Raw genomic sequence first — 17,274 nt, forward strand, 5'->3', positions numbered from 1 at the left:
AAAAAGCAGAATTTTGACCCCAACCCTTAATATATTTATTTATTTTATATATATATGTATATTTTCAAAATAGCATGTGAATGAACATACATACATATCACTATGGGAAAACCAACGACAAAACAATAACTTTACTACACGGTAGCTATCAACCATACACATAATAGCAGAATCGAGAAACACAAATACTTCAACAACAAACACAATGACTAACTCCAAGTGTTGTTTTTTGGCAACCCTGACAGAAACATACTTTCACGAAATTGGTATAGAAATCAGCCTTAAAAATTATTTTTGAAGACCAGTTGGAATCCAAACGCCGCTCCTTAATTGCAACCTCACAAAGTAAACTCCCTTTCCTTTTTGAGACTTTTGGGATGGTGAATGTGGGATCGGGTATATCGTCGTCAGCAGAGAAGTCAATTTCGCTTTCCTCAAATAAATCTTGTTCTCCAGCCATATTAACTGAAAAACACAAGTTCTATAAATAATACAAAAACAACACTGCGGGCATAAAAATGATTGAGGTTTACCACTTTTTCCAAATATTAGATACTTTACTTATACACTTTTAGATACATGTTACACTTTAAAGTTTTAATTCTACTTTAACTTTATTACAATTAACACTATGACGGCACCTACAATTAGCAAAACTGACTTATTTGCACAAACTTAATACCACGTGTAAGCAATAATGAATGAATGCATTAACCAACAACAATTGTTTTTTTTCGCTCTTGTAAATAAGAACAAAAACAATAAAAACAAGTTGCCAATATGTTTTATCAATTATCAATATATAATTTTTTTTGGATGAATTTATAAAAAAACACAAAAATGTAAAATTTTTTAATTTTAATTAGTATTGAAATATTTCAAATTTGTTATTAATCCTCGTTAAACGCAATTAATCAGAAACTTTAATCAAATTGAAATTTTGATTCATTTGATTAATCCTAGGATTAAATTTGAAAACGAAATAAATCCTCATTAATCGAACACAAAATTTAATCCTAATCGATTAATTATTATAAAAATGTTCGATTATAATAATTAATCAATTAAATTAATAGAGCAGTTTAATATAATTGATTTTTAATTTTAATCCAGATTTAACAGGTCTGGTTGGGATTAGTTAATTCTAAAGATATATTCTCTCTTTTAAGATTTTCCCTGGTAATAGTCTTTCTTTTCTTTGTTTCAGTTTTCTTTCTAATATGATCAAAATCGATATTTAAGTTATTTAAAAAGTCTACGGGTTTTACTTTAGTTGTGCTATGTATTGAGTTGTTATAAAAGTGGATAGCTTTTAGAACAAGCTCTTGTGCATCGTCAAGATTACCAGAATTTTTGAGAATTCGTATATGTTCAAGAAGCGTGGAATGCAGACGCTCTATGTCTGAGTTACCAGTGTGAGAATTGGGGGTAGTAAAATGCACCTCAATACTATTCTCTTGGCAATATAACTTTATTAATGTGTTAAATTCATTGTCCATTACTAGTTTATTAGGTTTACCTAAAAATGCAAATCTTTCTTCTAGTTTAACCTTAACTGTTATCATATTTTTATCATTCAATTTATGGGCGGTTCCCAATTTTGTAAATTTGTCTAATGTAGATAGAAAATAGGTTTTTTGAATTTGAAAAATATCGACATGTACAATTTCGTTTGGCTTTTCTGACGTATACGTGAACAGGAACCGTTTTCTAATCGACTTTCTATCGTATTTATTTTCGATACAAACTCTGCAACTGTTGCAGTATCTATTTATATATTTTAATAATTTTGGGTTGAAATATAAATCTTTCAACTCTTCGAAATTTTCCGGAATGCCTCTATGATTGCCATATATATGAGTTTCGTTAATAAGGTTCAGTAGCGATTCTTCAGATTCTACATCGCTTGCTAATTTTGTGTATTTTATAAATTTCAGATGAATATCATTAGAGAAAAGTTCTATTAGCTTTGTTTGAATTTGGTTATATTTATTGTCCGGGAGTTCGGAGTATATTCCTACTGTGCCTTTTGTTAATTCTCTTCTGAATATATCATTTAGGTAATGAGTGTTACCAATATCATTTTTGCAAATTTAAATTATTTTGTATTTTCTAAAATGTTTTTCACTTACTTTTTTTATGTTTTAGTATACGTATTTGAGTTTTATACTTGTTAACAATTTTATCGGTTGTATAGAAATGTTTGTTTGCATCTTCTGAAGAGCTGTGGATACTGTTTAATGAATTTTGATACAGTTGAATTCGACTTAAATAGTCAGCCACTTTATTCTCTTTCCCTTTAAGGTATTTTATATCGAATTGAAACTCGTCTAGCATTATTTTCCACCTAATTATTTTCGAATTTGGGTCTTTTAATGACTATAACCATTTTAACGGACGATGATCAGTTTGCACCGTAAATTCTCTGCGATAAAGATATGGACAAAAATATTTTACTGCCCAAACAATAGCTAGCAATTCCTTCTCTATTGTTGAATAATTTTTCTCGTGACCATTGAGTGTTCTGCTAGCGAAACAAACTGGTTTTCCTTCTTGGCTCAGAACGGCTCCAATGGCTTTGTTGCTAGCATCTGTAGTCAGGATACATTTTTTATTGAGATCCGGATAACATAATAAAGGCGGATTTATCAAAATGCTTTTTAATTTTTGAAAAGAATCAACATAAGATTGATCATCGAGATTTATTTTTGTGTCTTTTTTCAGGTATTTTATCATTGGACTTGCCACCAAGGAATAATTTTTTATGAATTTACGGTAATACCCGGTTAATCCAAGAAAGAATTTTATAGCTTTTACAGTTTTGGGAAGGTTAATATTCTGTATTGTGACTATTTTGTCTGGGTTAGGCTTTATGCCTTTATTGGTTATAATAACCTAAAAAGTTTGTTTCCTTTGATAAGAATCTACACTTATCAATTTGTATTTTTAAATTGTAATTAATGAGCTTATTAAATATTTTTTGTAAACTTTCGATATGTTCGGTTAGAGACGTCGAGAAAACTAAAATGTCATCCATATATAAAATACAAATGTTGTTTATAAAATCTTCCAACACATGATTCATCATTCGCTGAAATGTTGATGGTGCGCTTTTCAGGCCGAAAGTCATTGTTACGAACTCAAAATGATCTCTGGATGTAGAGAATGCTGTTTTTTCAATATCGTTTTCATCCATTAGTATCTGATGAAAACCCTTTGCAAGGTCTAATGAAGAAAAATATTGAGCTTTACCCAATTTATCAAAAAGTGCCTCAATATTCGGCAGTTGAAATTTGTCGTCTATTGTAATTTCATTCAGTTTTCTAAAATCAATTACTAGCCGCCATTTTTGAGTATTTGAGTTATCAGATTTCTTTTTTACAATCCATAATGGAGAATTATATGGAGATTTGCTATGCCTAATTATATTTATTTTATTAAGCATGTCGTTTATTTGTGTTTCTATTTCATCTTCTAGGATTTGAGGGTGTCGATAATTTTTGCAATAAATCGATCTATCAGATTTTGTTATAATTTTATGTTTAATACAATTAGTGTTAGTTAAATTTTGACCTTCAATGTAAAATATATTTTTATTTTTATGTAGAAAGTTTTGTAATCGTTTACTTTCTTCAGTATTAAGTTCTAAGGGAATTTCTAAATTCAGTTAATTCAACTTTTTCTAGACGATGTAATTAATTTCGAAATTATTATTAGGAAACCTAATTTCGCTATCATTAACTATCATTGAATTTGTTTGGAAATTAATTATAGCTCCAATGGGACCTAAAATGTTGACACCTAATATACAGTCAAATGCCGTCTCTGTGAAATTAGTAAGTTTAACAGACATGGTTTCATTTTTTTGCGTTAAATTCGTTTGGTACGTTAACTATTACTTCTTCATTTATAATGTTATTTCCTATTAAGGTATTTAGCCGAATCGGTTTAGCTAACTTTCTCTTAATACCTATATATGAAAAGATAATTTCCCAATGTGGTGGCAGCTCCGCTATCTATTAAGCACCTTGTCTTAATGTTATTTATTGTTAGTACAATTATTGGTAGCTCGGCTCCGGAGGCTGTAAATGAAAATTTTGTGTTGCATGTTGTTCATCAACTTCCACAAAAGTAGGGAAATGGTTAACATTTCTATTCGGATATCTATAATTCATTGCGTTATGCCTAAAATTCCCAGTTTGACTTTGAATGGGTAAGTTCCCATTATAACCTTGAGTAGGTAATTTATGGTTTTGTAGGCTTCTACGATTACTAGTGTTACGAAAATTTACGTTGCCAAATGCCGAAGTCCCACTCGTGTCATTGTTTACATTTTGGTAATTTTTGCTTTGAAAATTATTTTGGAAATTTGGAAAATTATTCGCAGATTTTGTATTCATGTTTATTAATTTAATATCTTTTATTAAATTGTTTTCAATATAAAAGGTATATGCTTTATCAATAGTGTTAATATGATTTTGTAATAACAAAGACTTGATATTAATACATAGGTAAAAAATTTATATATACATATATCAAAAATCATTTGGTCGTTGTTACTAGGTGTATACAACATATCTGGTTCTAAACTAAATTTAGTGTTCATCAGACTTAAAATTTTTCTCAACTTATGATGCAATTCTTCAATATTTTTTGCATCTACGTTTAAGGCATCGCTTCTTAAATTATAAAAATGTTCTTTTAACGCCAAATTCTTCTTTTAGTTTTTTTAATTCATTCTTCCAACTAGGACTAACTAAAGTTTGTATTACCTTTAATGCTTTGCCTTGAAGGCGGTTGCCCAACACTGTTTGTAGAGTATCATGATATTCTGTCGCAGTCAGCTGTAGTACGGTGGTGACATCTTGCAAGTAGTTGCTCAGCGTATATTCATTTCCTCCAGTAAATGCAGGTGAGCTTCGTGCTTCACGCAGACACTCCGCTAATGTTAATGCCATGTTGAAATTTAGCTCTCTCACTCTCTAATCTGATGAACGCAGTAAGCCGTGATTGGTGGGTTTTTGTGATGTGGATGATCTGGGTGGCGTGATATTACAGTAACCTCAGATGTTACATTTTTATTTTACTTTTCTTTTAATTTTCGTGAACTTTGTTGAATTTTGCCGTAAGTGTTAATATGTGTATTTTGTTTTTTTTTCGGAACTGTAGAAAATATTTCTTGATTCGTCCACTTAATGTTCATTAGCGAAGTTGGGGATTTTATTTTAATTTTGGTTTATTACCTTTGTTATTTTTGTAATTTTAATCATTAACAGCGATGCTAATGTTCTGTTTTGTGTAATATATGTATAATCACTTTGCACAATAATGTTGTTTTTTTTTGTTTTTTTTTACAGCAGTTTTATTTTAACGTTTCCCAATTTGTTGTAATGAAGTTAATATATGAATGTTCGTTTTACACAAAATTAGCTTAGCACTTCCATAGTTTTTATTATTATATTTAGTAATATTAAAAAAAAAATTTTCGTTTGCGAAAAATTCGTAATCACTGGATGTGGAACTTTCTATTCACATCCCATCCTCGTCGCCAGTTATGTTTTTCTCTAACCCGGTGAAACCCGACGTTCAGAGTTATATTTTTTAATAGTATTTATTTAAGTTTAAGACGAAGCGTCAAACCGCTAAAGTAATTCTTTTTAATAATATGCTTTAGTCTACCGAAACATCATTATTTATACCCTAGCTTAACATACGATATCTTATTGACATTCTTAGCAGAGTGGGTATTATATGTTAAGTACATTAACATTGCGGATCTCTATATATACATAGATACATAAATTTAACATGAATAGCAACTATGTAAAGGGATTGAGATCCACATATATGTAACTTGTGAGGGCCAAATGCCCCAATAAAATTCAATGATCATATTTCTAATCATATTAAGTACTCTTATTTTAACAAATATAAACGATACGAAAGAAAATGTTGCTAAAAAATAATAATGCAAGTATTACTTCGAATAGGAATGCGCTCTTTTTATCCCGAGATCATAACTGATATGTATTAAAAAATTCTTACTGAGATATAAAGAAATTAATATTTTTAAATCTTGATTTCTCGTTCCTAAAGAGCCTTATTTTATACAAGTTATTTGCTCTATGATTACTTCTTTCTCTTCTATCTTTATCTTAAAATATCGATATCGCATTATAATATACATAGTTTATAATAGATTACGAATAATTTCCCTCAGATACATATTAATTTGTCTATAAGCTATATAGTAAATGTTGCCTACCTTTTCATTAAATTGTTAAAGCGTTAAATATTTTTTAAAAGATATGATTAGATATGTTCATATTTAGTGATTATAGATACTTATTCAATGAATATAAAATTATTTGTTTCGCAGGCCAAAAGCCCTGATGATGGAGAAATGGGTTTGCTGTTTATGCAAGAAATGCTGGAACTGACCAAAATACAAAATATGAATCAACTGGCACAACTTCAGGTGAGAACAACACCATATTAAGATCGTTTAAACTTTACGATGTGAAACAAAAATGGGATATGAAATTGTATACCAAACAACAAAACTAATAAATTTAACTACCATAAATCGTTTCTAAAAATTAACCAAGAGGGTTCATACTAAGGTAATCGTTAAAATGAAAACTATTTATTTTCCCTTTATTATTTACATTTCACAGGCAGTTGCATATTCGCCAAATGATAAATCCAATGATTGGACTGCGTTGATGGCCGGTCCATCGCATTTCAGTCCAGAATTAGTGGGAGATCGATTTGTCGAAGGTGAATTGGTTATGGCAACACCTTTTCGGGCTTGTGAGGAACCCTCAAACAAAGCTGAAATAAGCGGCAAAATCCTTATTGCCGAAAGAGGAGATTGTACATTTGTTAGTAAAGCGCGTCTGGCCCAAGCAGCGGGTGCCCTTGCATTAATAGTTTGTGATAATGTACCGGGATCTTCCGGGGAGGCGCAACCAATGTTCGCCATGTCTGGAGATGGCACTAATGATGTCACGATACCAGTTGTATTTATGTATTCACAAGAGTTTATTAAACTGTCTAATGTTACGAAAGAAAACCCAAAACTGATCGTGAGAATCATGCAAATGATCGAATTTAAACGTTGGCAACTCGCAAGGGATTCAACAAAAACGACAACAAACTACCAAATGACAATTAACACTAAAATACCAAAAGCTACATCTACTAAGAATGGTGATGCTGAAAGAACAGCAGAGACAGACAACATTAAAGAAGATCTATAGTGTTTATAAAATTAAATTCTTAATACAACTCAGTTAAAATTATTAATTAAAAAAGAAATTAAACTCACTTTAAGTAATTAGAATTCCCAAAATTAATCGAAAGCTTGTATATATGTAGTTATTTTAATATAAATATAAATTCTTTGAGGATTGGTAATCATTCTAAAAATAAATTAAATTATTCCTTCTAAGAACAAACTCTTTTGTTTGAAGACAGAGTAATTATCATAAATATACATACGAAACATATTATGCAATAACGAATTGTATATAATATTAATAATTTCGCATAATTATGTTAGAACGTTTGCAATGAAGGATTATTATTTGTTTTCTAAAATATATCTGTAATTAATAATAGTTAAACAGTAGAATTGTAAAGTTTTTAAAGTTTAAGTAACTCCTCACGAACTTTGTATAAATAGTAACGGTGTGATAACTTGCATGTTGAGGTCCTAAGTAATCTTAAAGTTATAGTGTCGTTTAAAATATTTCAAGCGGAATGAAATATAATTATTTATAATATACCATTAAGTATCTTTAATATGCGAAAGAAATTTAATTAAATTTTTGTATAGAACCACAAAATTTATATTTGTTTGATTTAAAATAATTTTGTAGAGTGCAATTTTTGGCAGTTGTTCATTCGGTTTACATATGACATATGAATGAGCTTAGGCAATTACAATTCTCAATACTTTGTTTTCGATTCGTTATAATTTATAACTTTATGAGACTATATTAATTCCCTAATTATGTAATTCACACTAAAACTCAGATTGTTCTCAATTAAAAGGGTTTCAAGTCGGCTAGGAGCCCGTTTTTTGTGAAATAAAAAAAAAATCCGATTTATAACTCAAATTCTTATTTCTTCATTATCTGACAAATATATATAAAAAGGTCGTATGACGAATTTCAAGTCTTCGCTTCGTAAAAAATTTCCTCACAGACCTCGAAAACAATGCTTCGAGAAAAACCCAATTACATTAATACGCCCGTATTTCCGAAACTATTTGCCGGATCAATATTCTCAATTATACTTATGTACATTCCATATACCAAAATCGGGTTTTCAATTTCATAAGTTTCATAATAGTTGGAAACCGCTTATCTAAAATTTATCTTCCAAGTTCTGAGTTTTTAAAGTATTATAGTATTGTCGATTATAAATTTGGTACTAAGAATTAAGTAAAATTTAGGATCAGAATCAGGAATTGAGGGAATATTAAAAAGTTCTAATTGAGCTTCAAAATATAATATAAACAAAAAATGAAGTTCCTGGGGGCCTATTCTGTAACTCGATTCGAAAATCAATTTACTCGAATTCGAATAAAATATTCGATAGCTTTTGAGTTGTAGAAAGCAAAAACGAAAATTGTACGTATTTTTTCTGGCACAGGGTGGTACAACTTTCGCATAATGATAAAGTAGATCAGAATTTCGAATAGCATACATTTTCGAATCGAGTTACAGAATAGGCCCCCTGTTCGATTATTAAATTTTACTTCGCATCAACGAAAATTATATTATAATCATCCTCAAATGAAACTCAAACTCAACCGAAGAGGCTAAATTTTACATATTGAGTGAAAAAGAGAGCTACCACTAACTATCGCACAGCTCGGGAACACAACTTTTAGTAATACAGCGTTTGTACGGAAAGTAATAGGACTTTCGCCGCAACTGTATTGTACTGTACTGTACATTTTCGCGCGATATGTTTCTGTTAGTGGTGCAAACCGAAAATACAGCGTTCGTTAAAGCAGAGGTACGCGATTAAATTCTGTGTGAAATTCGGTAAATCTGCGACAGAGACATTTGATATGATCAAGCAGGCTTACCCAGATGTTGCTTTAGCAAGAAGTGGTGTATTTCGGGGGCACCAGGCCTTTTTGGGGGCCGGGAAGAGGTCGCTGATGAAGACCGGCTGGGAGACCCACCGACGTAGACGAACACCGAAAATGTGACTCTTGTGCGCAAAAATTTAAACTCATACCGTCGACCAAATATTCGTTTAATTGCCCAGATGTTAAAATTATCAAAATCGGTGGTTCAGGACATTGTGACGGAGCACTTGAACATGCGTAAGGTGTGCGCGAAGATAGTCCCAAAAGTTCTCACTGACGACCAGAAATTGTATCGAGTGGAAGTGTACCAAGAAAATTTGAACATGTGTGAAAGTGACGCCTAACTTTTGAATAACGCAATCATACCGGTTGCACATCGGTTTCCAAATTTTTTAATAGTATTACAGGGTTAGTCCGGAAAGTAATACGACTGAGTCGATTCAAAAAACGATGACGGGTTTTTGCTCCCGGATACCTACCACGAAGCGATTACGTATTTTGGATTTTCAAGCAAGTAATGGCGATCATTTGCGGGCTATTTACGACATGGACATATCAACGGTGTCCTTAGGTGATGGCAAGGTGCACCTCTTTCATAGTTTTTATAACGTAAGTTTTCCTTTTCAGTATCATTTCAAATTAACCTAATCTATGGAGTGCGGAGAGGTATAACTCAGCAACTCAAACCCGATTCCTCCCCATTATACGCAAAGATCCAGTGTTATTAGAAAAATCGATATCGCATTTTCATAGTTCACGGGAAGTTCGAAAATCTGGACATCCTTGTCAAACAGTTCATGAACTCTTGCCGACAAACATTAGAAATGGTTTGTCCATTAGCAAGCAGTAGGGGTAGATCTTCCGTGCTTAAGAACTTACAGAAAAAGTGTAGGAATCAATTTATTTCGCCAAATTGCCCTAAGGAGAAGAGGAGTGGAATTTAATAGTTCTCTCTCTTAAAGTCATATAAAAAAATGTAAGGAAAGCCAAAAGAAATTCGTGGAAATATTTTCGTAATAATATCGTTCCGTCGTAGGAAGTGTCTAGACTTAGGAAAACAACGCCACAGTCGGTCCACAACATTGGATACCATCAGAAGCCAGATCACAACTAGATGGTATCCTGTGAAGAATCTTTAGGTCTGCTAATAGATACTCACAGTCTATGGCCTTACAGGCCATGCTTAATGATTAGGGCATCTCTGAGTCTCTCGGGAAATCAAATCTATACTAATATTATAAAGCTGAAGAGTTTGTTTGTTTGTTTGAACGCGCTAATCTCCAAAACTACTGGTTCGAATTGAATAATTCTTTTTGTGTTGGATAATCCATTTATCGAGAAAGGCTATAGGCTATACAGCTGCGACCAATAGGAGCGAAGAAACCGTGGTAAATGTGTAAAAAAAGGGGGAAATTTTTTATCTTTGAGGGCTTCCGTTCCTTGCGCTGCGAAAGCGGTTCAAGATACACAAAAGTTATGTATGAAAGAATTATTTCTCTTTTAATGATCTAAAAAAAGTCTGTGAGTACCGTTTTTGTGATAACTAATTTGGTCGAAATTATTTGCTAGAGTTGTCTTAACATAATAATATTAATCTTTATCCAAATAAATGTGTTGTTCGGTAATTCTTTTGACATAATATTCAGTTTACGTAAATACCAAGTGCAGGTAAAAATAATTAGGTTCCTGATTATTAATCTTACATTTCTTTTTTCTACATTCTTTTTATTCATTTTCTACGTTCTTTCTTTGTCACTATAATGCCTAGAAAAAGAACTCAGCTTTCTCGGCAGACTGCTACTGCAAAGCGGCTGCGAGTTTTGCGTAGCAATGAAAGGATGAGAATATGCATAGGTTGGGTACTCAACGAGCAATCATGAACAAAACCGTTCTAGGGAATCGAGCGTTGAACGTTCGCAGCGTCTAGCCTCACAAAATTTCCGAACTTTGGCGAACCGACAACGGGAATCAAGCGCTGAACGATCTCAACGTTGGGCCTCACAGAATTCCCGAACTTTGATTTTAAAATTATCGATAAATATGAGAGCCCATTTGGGGGGAGGTAGTATAACTTTCCCTTCAAAATTATTTTTAGTAGAAGACGGGAAAATACCTCATTTTCAAAATAAAATTTAAATTGACCGCGATTTAGGAGTAAGAGTAGGTAACATTGAGGATTTAATATCAAAAGTTTACCCTGACATCAGCGAAATAGAAAGTAAAGATCACCAATGGATGTGTCAAAGGGCAATATTGGCGGCGAGAAACAATATCGTGGACGAAATTAATGACATAATTTTAAATAAACTTGAAGGAGATATAGTCACATACACATCTATTGATAATGTAATGGATCAAGAAGATGTGGTCCATTACCCACAGGAGTTTCTAAATTCTTTGAACCCAAGTGGCCTTCCTCCACATTCCATTAAGCTAAAAATAGGTGCCCCAATAATTTTACTTAGAAATCTGAAACCACCGGAGGGGCAAACATTTAAACACGTGGGGATCGATTTACGCCAAGACTGCTTTTACATGGCCAATTATATGTCGCGTTGTCAAGATCAGGTTGCGGAGAAAATCAATATGTTCTTCTGCCACCAGAAAATAAAACAAAAAATATAATTTACGCAGAACTTCTTTGATAACAGAAATTGACGCGGACGAAGATAAAGGCGAAGCCCAAAATCAGTATTTCACGCGGACGAAGTCGACGGCACAGCTAGTGAACAAATATTGAGCAGGTCAATAATTTCAAAGCTGGGAGCTTCAACGATGTAACGATCTATCCGAAGGGGTACACCCCAAAGAAGCGCGTTTTCTCCATGCCTATGGATTTTAACAATGAATAAAATGTTTGTGGATTTAAGAAAGTAAGGGGTACATGTTATGGTCAAAGCTGGCGATGTTTCTAAACATGAATGCTAGCAAGATAGAGCTAGCATTGTTCTCTCAGAAACACAATATTTCAAAAATTTCGCCGCCAGAATTAAATGATACCAGACTAGTAATAGGAAATAAGGAAAGCTACGTGAGACTAATTTTGGACAGGAAGCTCTCATGGAAACAAAATTTAAAAGCTAGGGTAAAGAAGGCAGCTGAAGCACCTTACAAGAGTAAAAGAATATACGTATTGGGGCCCAATTGGGGATTATAGTATAGTATTTCTTACATAGCGACTGACATACATATGTATACAATCGCAAGTTCGAAAAAGTTATATTAAGTATATGGAATATTGGAATAGCATTGTTCCGATGTATCTATTTAAAACTTTTCTACTATCTTTAAAAGGATTAAAGTCAACAGAATGTTTGAGAATCCGGATATTAGTTATATGGGGGAACCCGTACTAAGGAACGCGTATACCAAGTTTTATCAAGATATCTCAATTTTTGCTCAAGTTAAAGCTTACATAAACGGACGGACAGATTTCAACTTTTCTCGTTATCCTGATCATTTAAATATATGCATGTAATACGCACAACCCTTAAGTAAACAAAACTGTTATACTCTATAGCAACAGGTTGCAAGAGTATAAAAAGTTATATCTTAATTTCATTAAGATATTTCACAGATTCACTGATATAATATTTTGGGTAAAAATCGGGTATAGACACCAGATTATTTATTATGATACAATTTCGACAATCTTTAGTTAAGAACATAGCATCGTGAAAGCACTATTTGCATAAAGTTTATTCCGATATCTTCATTGGTGCTTGGATTACATGGACTTATCAGTATAGTAAAAGAATTAGCTGGTATTTTCTATTGTGTTATATGGGAACTAGACGCGGTGGAGGCCGAATTCGAAACTGTAAAATAAAGATGCTAAGATAATGTTATACTATACACCGTATTGGGTTAAGATTGGTCGAGTAATGACTGAGATATCAGAATCCATATTACAATGAACAGTGTCACTTCATGCCATGCCCCGTAACGATGTAGCAAACGTACCTTTACGCTGTATAACCAAAATATTCAAGTAGATTTTGTACCACATATGTGAGTGTGAGCGCCAAATACCCTAATAAAATTCAATGATCATATTTCTATTAGCGTTATTTGATTCCATAGTAAAAATTTCTAATATCGATTCAGACCTTATTTATAGTTTTTTACTTATTATACTTAATATGATATTAAATACACTTATTAAAATAAACGTAAACTTTAATTGCTCCATAACTTTGCGTTATGTTTGTTCAAAAAATGCTTGGATAGAAAATATTGCTACAAAATAGTAATGTAAGTATTACTTCGAATAGGAATGCGCTCTTTTTATTCCGAGATCATAACTGATATGCTTCAAAAATTCTTATTGAGATACAAACAAATTAATATTTTTAAGTGTCGATTTCACATTTCCAAAAAGCCGTATGTTATACAAGTTATTTGCACTATAATTATTTCTCTTATGTATTTATTTTTAAAATAATTTCCCTCAGATTTAATACTATATAATATCATTTGATAGTCCATATTAATAGGAGTCATGTCGGAACGCGCTGTCTAGAAGTTATATAGTAAATTTTACCTGCCTTATCATTAAGTTGTTTTCACCGACATTAATATTTTCGTTATTTGACAGCCTTAAATATTCTTTAAAAGATATGAATATTTAGTGATAACAGATATTTATTCAATAAATAAAAAATTATTTGTCTCGCAGGCCAAAAGCGCTGGTAATAGAGAAATGGGTTTTACTGTTTATGCAAAAAATGCTGGAACTGACCAAAATACAAAATATGAATCAACTGGCATAACTTCAGGTGTGAACAACACCATTTTAAGATATATGTATACATACATATCGCTGGCTAAGGTGCAAAGTGCCCAAGTCCATTTTTTGAAATTTTTCAGGAGACGAAAAACATTTTAAATATTATTTTTGTTAATATTTTTTAAAGCTGTATAACATAATGTCTTTTTATATTCGTAATTGATGACTCAAATACAATTTTAATTTGAAATAAGCATAAGATACTTGTTTATGCCTAATTTTGGGACTTAGCCCATTTTCTGCAACAGAGTTTTATTTTTGTAATGGACTTAGCTCTTTTTATTGTTAAACACTTTTGTATTTTCTCTTCGCGTGAAAAGAAAACTCCTCAAGTTTTATTTAAAGTTCATAGAAACTTTAATTGTTTAATCAAGTTTAATTATATTTCACTTTCTTTTTACATTTTTTAAAACTAAAAATAAATATCTTAAATATACAAAAATCAGTCATATGTTTCAGTTTTCAAAATCTTAAGCACTATTTATTCAAAATAAAGAACAATTCATTGTCAAAAAAAAAAAAAAAATCACTCATACATATGTTCCAGTTATCAAAATCTTAAACACTAATTATTCAAAATAAAAACAATTCATTTGTGTGGCAACTCGTCGTAAAATTTATGGTAGTCTTTTGGCAATGTTACTTTTAAAGATTGTAAGTCTTCACATTTCCTTTTTGAAATAGGCCTTTTTTCATGGTAAAGCTGATCCAGGTTGGACCACATTAATGGGGCTAAATGCATACATTTGCGCTGTGGAAGAATTTTCCATTCATGCGGAAATCTTAATTTAAAAAATATTTCTCCATCTGGAGTATACTTCAGTGCTCGAATATCTGTCTCTTTCGAATCACCTGTACCACGACCAGGACGTATGGTTTTAAAAAACGAAAGATGTTGCTTTTCGTGTTCAGTACACCAATTATTTTTATAGAAATCATAAAGCTTTGTCTTAGACTGCCATTCTGATAATAGATATTTTTTGTGGTTGTAGCTCGCCAATAATGAGATTCTGTGGCTGGAAGACTGTCGAAAAACATACTTAGTTCTGGCTGCTGTACACTTTGGGTAGCCATTCCTCGGTTGTGTTTGTTTGAATTGGATACAGAAAAGGGCGTTGTCAACCATTTCAAAAAAGTTTTTCCGCTTATGCCCAATGTGTTTAAGAAGAGAGTGCGACACACACGCAAAATTGTATTATTGGCTTCAAGGTGATACTGCAGTGTTTGACTGTTTGATGCGTTTTCTATGCGACGATTTCGAGGTCTTTTAGTTTGAATACACTCTATCAAAGTATTAACGTAATTCCTTTTTGTTTCCAACACATTTTCCAAAATTCCTTGAACATTTGTTCTCTACATGATTCTGACAGTTGTGCGCATTTCATGATTGCAGTCTCACCTTTGTCCAAACAATTACATCTTTGCTTGAGAGTTCTAGCGTCTCTCACGTTATTGTATTGCCAAACGTTACTTGTTTTTTTTTTTTGCCGAGGTATTTTTTACCACTTTGGCGAAGGACTTTATTTTTTTCAGAAAAGGAGGAACTGGACTGCTGTTAAAACCATAAGGCACTAGTCCTACAACACTACCATCTGCTTCAATTCCAAAATCAGGGCACTCAACTTCTTTCGGTTGAATATTATTATTTTTATCAGCACACATTATCTGATATAAAAACAATAATTAAACTTTAAATATTAAGAAAAAATAAGTAACCGTATTCACCTTCCACTTATGAGCAATTTTATAAAACAAATAAACAAACTTTACTGAATGTTGCGCCAAATTCCTATGAAACAGCTGATGCTGTGTACGTTCAGTGGACTTAGCGCGCGCTTTTTGACAACTACGGACTTAAGACTTTTGCTTACCAACACTATACAACTTAAAAAAAAATTCCCTTGTTTGTTTTTTAACCCATGTATTTTCGAACTGCATCAAAATCTAATTTTTGGAAAAAATGGACTTAGGCACTTTGCACCCTTAGCCAGCGATATATAAGATGGGAGATCGATTTGTCGAAGATGAATTGATTATGGCAACATCTTTTCGAGCTTGTAAGGAACCCTCAAACAAAGCTGAAATAAGCGGCAAAATCCTTATTGCCGAAAGAGGAGATTGTACATTTGTTAGTAAAGCGCGTCTGGCCCAAGCAGCGGGTGCCCTTGCATTAATAGTTTGTGATAATGTACCGGGATCTTCCGGGGAGACGCAACCAATGTTCGCCATGTCTGGAGATGGCACTAATGATGTCACGATACCAGTTGTATTTATTTATTCACAAGAGTTTATTAAACTGTCTAATGTTATGAATGAAAAACCAAAACCTATCGTGAGAATCATGCAAATGATCTTTTTCGCAATTCATTATTTTAAGAATACATACATATATAGTTTGGACAAAGGTCTAAACTGATATTATTTGTATTCAACACTAAACCACATAATTTTCAAGAATACTTATATATGTACATATGTACATAATTTTTTTAAGATATCATACATGTTGACCAACATGGGTGACTTAAAGTCGTGTGGAAAGTCGGAAGTCAATATGTGGGCAGATAATATTAAGGACTGATTGCATTAAGCAATATCCAAGCTCAGGTATACTTGAGAACATATTTTCCAGTAGTGCAAAAACCAAGAGTTGCCGGCCCATAATTCCGGCGTATTTTTGCGAATAGCTTCACTTCAACAACGGCCGATTAATCGTATGTTTCCTAATCGTAAGCATAGATCCAGACTCGTCGTTAGTAATAATACATTTCATGACATCTTAGTAATCGAAAAGCATTGTTTCACAGACGTTAACACCACGGTGTTTTTCTTAAAAATTTAGTGATGTTGGAACTAATCGCGCTTTCACTTTTCTTAGATTCACTGATCTTTCCCATAATTAATAATATAAATACATATGATGCTTATATAAATATCTCGGAACAAAGCAAAATAAACACACATATTCGGTACCTAAGGGTTTGAACAATTGGAATAGGATTTGGACAATTTTTAATGATAAGATGGTTTACAGGAATTACTAATGCAAATTGTATCCCGTTATATTAATTACTTCTTGATTTGTGATATAGGAAGTTGGCGGGGTTGTTGTCTGATTTCGTCCCTTTCTGTACTGTGACATAGGCACATAAGAACAATGCCACGCATTAAATTTTGTCGAAATGGGTCGGTCGGGTCCCGAGATACGCGATTTAATCAAAAAGTGGGCGGTGCCATGCCCATCATCCAATTTTCACCTCTGCTCCCATAAAGCCTTCTTATACCATCCCGGAGGTAAAATTTAATCTCTCTGGCGTAATTAGTTAATGATTTACTGCGCTTTTAGTAGTTTTGAACAATAGTAACAGTGGAACAA

The 17,274-nt window shown here is 32.4% G+C and overlaps 1 protein-coding gene and 1 long non-coding RNA gene across 6 annotated transcripts in view; one reads left to right on the top strand and one right to left on the bottom strand.

Annotated features, from left to right (window-relative positions):
• The window catches only part of LOC120767309 (ER degradation-enhancing alpha-mannosidase-like protein 3), a 35,806-nt gene extending 27,956 nt beyond the window's left edge, over positions 1–7,850 (top strand). For 3 of the 5 annotated variants that reach the window (XM_040093235.1, XM_040093233.1, XM_040093236.1), the window contains exons 7-8: positions 6,380–6,478; positions 6,678–7,262. In XM_040093235.1, the coding sequence (XP_039949169.1) occupies positions 6,380–6,478; positions 6,678–7,262 (684 nt within the window). Of the gene's footprint in view, positions 1–6,379; positions 6,479–6,677 lie in introns of all 5 variants that reach the window. The other 2 variants (XM_040093232.1, XM_040093234.1) reach the window with 1 other exon arrangement.
• Positions 7,851–14,351: 6,501 nt separating this feature from the next.
• Positions 14,352–15,703, bottom strand: LOC120767313. Its single transcript, XR_005704684.1, has 2 exons — positions 15,624–15,703; positions 14,352–15,563 (listed from the first exon to the last, which is right to left on the bottom strand). It is a non-coding gene; the product is annotated as an uncharacterized LOC120767313 (long non-coding RNA).
• Positions 15,704–17,274: the final 1,571 nt, after the last annotated feature.

Source organism: Bactrocera tryoni, chromosome 2 (assembly GCF_016617805.1).
Source record: "Bactrocera tryoni isolate S06 chromosome 2, CSIRO_BtryS06_freeze2, whole genome shotgun sequence".
In the NCBI taxonomy this organism is placed as follows: domain Eukaryota; kingdom Metazoa; phylum Arthropoda; class Insecta; order Diptera; family Tephritidae; genus Bactrocera; species Bactrocera tryoni.